Source organism: Nelumbo nucifera, chromosome 7, assembly GCF_055504915.1.
Source record: "Nelumbo nucifera cultivar China Antique chromosome 7, China Antique-T2T, whole genome shotgun sequence".
Lineage (NCBI taxonomy): Eukaryota > Viridiplantae > Streptophyta > Magnoliopsida > Proteales > Nelumbonaceae > Nelumbo > Nelumbo nucifera.
Genome location: NC_142655.1, coordinates 60,524,781 through 60,530,513, shown reverse-complemented (window position 1 = coordinate 60,530,513; position 5,733 = coordinate 60,524,781). Strand labels below are relative to the sequence as shown.

At 43.4% G+C, this 5,733-nt stretch overlaps 1 protein-coding gene across 1 annotated transcript; it reads right to left on the bottom strand.

Moving 5' to 3' along the window:
- Nucleotides 1-1,675: 1,675 nt before the first annotated feature.
- Nucleotides 1,676-2,404, bottom strand: LOC104589871 (uncharacterized). The gene has a single exon (XM_010248321.1). It carries the CDS (start codon nucleotides 2,402-2,404, stop codon nucleotides 1,676-1,678), a length of 729 nt encoding a protein of 242 aa, XP_010246623.1.
- Between the last annotated feature and the right edge of the window lie 3,329 nt (nucleotides 2,405-5,733).

Sequence of the window (5,733 nt, the reverse complement as noted above, 5' to 3'; positions counted from 1 at the left end):
ATGGGACCCTATCATTGATCTATAAATCAAACAGATGGGTTCAGCCTAGCCTCTGTTACAATGCTTGGCCGAATTCACTACTGAATACAGTGAACCCCTGAGTCCATCACCATGGGCTCTTAACGGGCCCAACATTTACACTAAATTGTCCTTGGGTCCAACCATCTTATGAAGGCCTAAGGACTATGGGTAGATGCAAGATTAGCCCATTAGGTATAACCCTCAATGGTCTTACACTTAACCTCTCAGTCCTTAATGATCAAACACTACTCGACAAGAGATGACCTCTCCCTCGGTTGCAAGGTACAGTGCTGCACTCTCTACTCACAAGGATCCCGAGAATTAAAACCTTTTAAAAACAATTTGAAAACATAATATATAAGTATATCTCTATATAAATATATTTTGCAAAACCTAATTTCAAACACATTTGAAATCCACTACCGGAAGTTTAGGTTTCCATTAGAGAGAATGCATTTCCCTGATCATTCATTTTGTCCGACAAAGGGGTTGATCCTGTCACTATGATCACCCACTCAGATGAATTCTCGGACTGCCCTAGCATACCTAGGTTTTGACCCCCTCTAAGGATCTCATTGATCGGCATATCAAAGACATCCCAATCCGACACCTAGTGCAGTACCATAATCGAGTCTAGGGGTCAGGTGTAACATTCCAGTTTTTCCCATCTATCTCCAAGGTGTAGGGCAATACTGGAATTTGGTTCGGTTTAGGGTTTCAAGAAAACCCACACTACATGTACCTCAGGTCTCACCCTGGTATCTGAGACAAGCCACCCCAACCAACTTGGCGGTACATCAGTGTCAGCCTTGGTAGGATAAATCTCCCTAGATCTATCCAATGATTGTGAAGATTCTAAACTAACACGAGTCTCATAAGTGTCCGGTTTAAGGGTATTATACAGAAACACACCATAATAAAATGAATCAATTATGCACTTTATTCATTTACAATAAATAACAATAAGTACATCAATTTGATTAGAGCTAAGGGCATACACTGTCTAATAGTCGAGGCCCTCCAATGGTAAAGCTTCTTTATTCTTTCCCTTCAATGCTGCCACATAACACTGTCGAGCTGCTTGCTGGTTCGCTCGAGTGACTCCGATGCCATGCTTAGTGGGGAAATTCACGTTGAGGTGCTAGGATGAGATGGCCACCTTGAGAGCGTGAAGAGTCAGCCTCTTGGTGATGGCATTGTAGGGGGAGCCGATCCTCACAACCAGGAACTCAATCATCCTCATCACCTACCGAGGCTCTGTCCCTACAGTGAGAGGTAGGGTAATCTTTCCCTCTAGTCTAACAACATTCTCGGAGAAGCCAATGAGTGGCATATCGTCTGGTTGGAGGTGCTTTGGCGCCAACTTCATCTTCTGAAAGGTCTCGTATAAGAGGATGCCTTCTGATGAGCCAATGTGGACGAATATCCTATTCACAAGGTAGTTGGTGATGGTCATCGACACCACCAATGCATCATCATGGGGGACTAACACCCCCTTCAGGTCCTCATCCGTGAAGGTGAGGGCTTCATTCTACTTTGACTTCTTGAGAGCCAGCCCCTAGATGTTGAGTTGCGTGGTGTAGGCCTTGTGGGCCAAGGCCAAACCCTTGGTGATGGCATCGATGACTCTAGACAATTGTTGCGGTTGTTGTTGCTATTGTGAGGAGGCGCTGACATCTCCCATCATGTACTCCTTCAAGTGACCGTGGCGAATGAGGGGCTCAATCTCATTTTTGAGGTCATAACAGTCCTCAGTGTCATGACCGGTGTCGCGGTGGTACTTGCAGTACTTTTTGGGGTTACCCCTCTTGGGGTTCCTCTTCATCTTCTTCGGCCACTTCATGCATTCCTCCTTCCCTACTTGCATGAGTATTTGTGTTGGGGTGGAGTTGAGTGGAGTGTATTTGTTGTAGGTGAGGACCAACAACTTCTTGTTGCCATCTTTACTATTGTTGTTGTTTTTGTTGTCGTGACCGTCTCCATTCTTCCCCTTCTTCTCTGACCCCCCACGGTTGTGGTCAGATTCTCCTTCATGGTGTTTGCCGACCGAGACCCCCTCGGCGGCGAAGTACTTCTGAGCCTTTTCCAAAAATTCTGCCTTGGTTTTGGGCGGTGTCTTCACTACAGAGTACTTGAGGGCCAATCCCGGCAGGAGGTCATTGATCGCTATGTGCATGGAGACCATGGGGTCGAGGTCTCGAATCTTGAGCTCTTCCTTCTTGAAGCGGTCGATGTAGGATCGCAGACTCTCGATGCGCTTATGCCGAACGGGCATGAGTGAGACAACGCTCTTCTGGCACCGTCTGCTGTTGACGAAATGGGCAAGGAAAAGACTTGCAAATTGCTTCCACGAGCTGATGGAGGTGGGAGCCCAGAGAACCATTGGTGGGATGCCCCTTAAAAGTCGCCAGGAAAGCTTGCCACATTAAGGCATCAAAATATCCGTAAAGAAGCATGAGCGCTCTAACGTAGGGGCTTTGAAGTTGGGTGGTAGGGGATCCGAGGGGATGGCATCGGTGAAAGCGTCCATTTTGTTGGATAAAGGGTTTTGGCTTGCCGAGGTGTCTCCTTGGCTTTCCTTGACCTGCCGAAGTTCATTTTACATTGCACAGATCTACACCTGTAAGTCGACTATCTTCTGGTTGATGGGGGCCTGGCCCTCGTCCTGGTCCTCTCGGACGCGGAATGGGTTAGCCCGGTTGCACGAGTACTGTGATGCAGGTGCATCTTGGTTTCGTTTGACACGCCGATCGTTGAGGAGTTCTCAAAGGTCCGAGGCATGTAAGGGAGAGGTGCGGTGTCAGTCTCCAGCCCTCGGAGGAGGGCTATAATCGCTAGAGTGGCCATCTTCATCCTGGGGGCTTTCCACTCTGTAGTTTCTTTCATGGTCCTGGCATTGATCGCGGGACCCTGCTGGATCTCCTCCCCTTCGGCTGGGGAGGTGGGAGGTTCTCGATGGTTGACTAGCATGTTGGCTGCTGCCATTGGACCTTAAGGGGTCGGCCTCGTGGGGTTCGATTGGGCGCCGAGCCAGTGGAGCTTGGGAAGAGCGTTTGTTGTGGTGCCCCAGGCTTCTAGTGGGGCGGCCTCCTATCGGTCGCCCCACCTCGTCCAATCGCTAGGTGATGTTGTCGAGCTGGTTGATGACCATAAAAAATTGGTCCATGGTGACAAGGTTTTGAGCGTTTTGCGTGTTGTCTTGGTTATTAGCCATAATGTTGGCTACATCAGTATCCATCGGTATGTATTGCAAATTTTGCACCCCAAAAACTAATCAAAATTTGCACCACCTTACTTCTACCTCCATTCTCTATCATATAAATTGGGGATTGCATCATCTTGCTTCCTACTTTCATGGTGTTTGGAAGCGTGGGTGCTTTTTGGGACCGATTTTCAAGAAAAAATGCCCATGCTTTCAAGACACGTTTCTCACAAAAAAATGCTTCTGCCACGCTGACAATGAGTAACACTATGTTATTTGGTAAGGTGATTTTCATCACTGTTTTTCATATATGTGCTGACAGATAAGCACCACATAGGATACACATCAGCCAACCGTTGGGGGAAACGGTTCATCGATGGGGTCCCGATTTTCAAAACATGCCCGATTTTTTAATAATCGGTTGAACCAAACAATAGAATACATGGGTATTTGTTAAAATGCCTATGTAAATCCAACGTGGCACTGTTTTTTCGAAAAACGGCCACGGTTCCAAACATCCCCTTTATTACCAAACAAAAAATCCACTTCTGCGTACCTCCATTCTCTTTCTTGTAAAAGTGAGTGCTACTTAATTTTCATTTACTTCTCACAAACCAATAAGGCAAAGTCAAAGCTGAAACCAACAAAACCGATCCAGAATCACACTCAGCCTATTTAGGTATCATCATAACCGGACTCGAAATCATTGAAAACACAACGGATATGACCCCGGGATCTCAATAAAAAAGAATATTAAATTGGAATTCATGAAGTTCCACTAGCATCTTGTTGTATCTTGGCTCTTCACAAACACCTTATAACATATACTTCTATTAAGTTCCATACCTTGGAGTGGAATAGTACTGTACATTTCATTAAAACTATTCGAATATAGCCATGCTAGCTTAGTGACTGTTCTCTCTCTCTTTCTCTCTATAGGTAATCAATATATTGTAGCTATATATATCTATTAAAGGGATAGGAGTAGTCTCCCCTTTCGCCAAAAAGATTCTTCATTGAAAATTCTCAATGAAGAATTTAATATATATATATATATATATAAGAATTTAATATATATATATATATATATAAGAATTTAATATATATATATATATAAGAATTTAATATATATATATATATAAGAATTTAATATATATATATATATATAAGAATTTAATATATATATATATATATATATATATATATATATATATATATATATATATATATTTGCCACTCATTTCAGATTGACAGTTCGACCGTCTAGTTCGAACGAATGACCCATTATGACAACAAAAATTATAAGTAAAAAATTACGAAACTACTCTGGCCACCGGTTTTCGAGTCGATGATTTGACCAGACGACCCGTTCTGACAACAAAAATTACGGGGAAAAAATTAAATGTGTGAGGTCCATTAAGTAGTATCATACGTGTTATGTCATTCGAGTATGTGACTCATACGACCCAAAAACGGAACAGTTCTAGCCATCGGTTTTTGGGTCAACAGTTCGATCGTCCAGCTCGAACGGACGGACGGTCCATTTTGACAACAAAAATTAAAAAAAAGGTCAAAAACCATTGAACGGGTCGAAGGTTCGACTACTTGGGTCAATGGGTTGCTGACCGATTCAACGGTTTTTTGGCTAGGGACTGGGATTGGGGTAAAACAGAACCGGTTGCCTGGATGGTTCTCACTTAAGAAAGTAAAAGAATGGCAGTTAGACCATCCGGTTCGAACGGATGGCCCGTTCTGGCAACAAAAATTACAAGCAAAATATTGAGTGTGTGAGGTCCATTAAGCAGTATCATACGTGTTATGTCATTCGAGCGTGTGACTCATATGACCTGAAAACGAAACCGTTTTGGCCACTGGTTTTCAGGTCGAAGGTTCAACCGTCCAGTTCAAATGGACGGCCCATTTTGACAACAAAAATTAAAAAAAATGGCCAAAAACCATTGAACGAGTCAACAGGTCGATGGTTCTACCGCCCGAGTCAATGGATCATTGACCGATTCAACGGTTTTTTGCCAAGGACCGGGATTGGGATAAAATGGAACCGGTTGCCTGGACGGTTCCCAATTAAAAAAATAAAAAAAATGGTTAAAAATCACTGAACAGGTCAATGGGTCGACAATTCGACCACCTGGGTCAATGGGTCATTGATCGATTCAATGGCTTTTGGCCAAGGACCAAGATTGGGGTAAAACGAAACTGGTTACCTGGACGGTTCCTAGGCTGAAATGTCCGTCCGTCCGGGTCAACAACAGTTTGAAAACCATGGCTTTTTGTGCCTTTAGATTTTCACTATTAAAAGGTTTGTTATACTGTTGGCTTTATTTGAGCGTGTGCAGTATGTTTTTTTTTTTTCACCTTTTGCTTTTGCTTTTTTTTTTGTATGTGGTCTTCTTCTTCAAGATCCTCCAAAATGGCCTAGGGTTTACCATAGTTTTATTTCTTCCCTTTTGTTTTTTGTTTGGGTTTTCTTGTGCAATGTTTATTTTTTTAAT

Excerpts from the sequence above, each read along its gene's own strand:
- LOC104589871 (XM_010248321.1), bottom strand. The coding sequence starts at position 2,404 with ATGGTTCTCTGGGCTCCCACCTCCATCAGCTCGTGGAAGCAATTTGCA.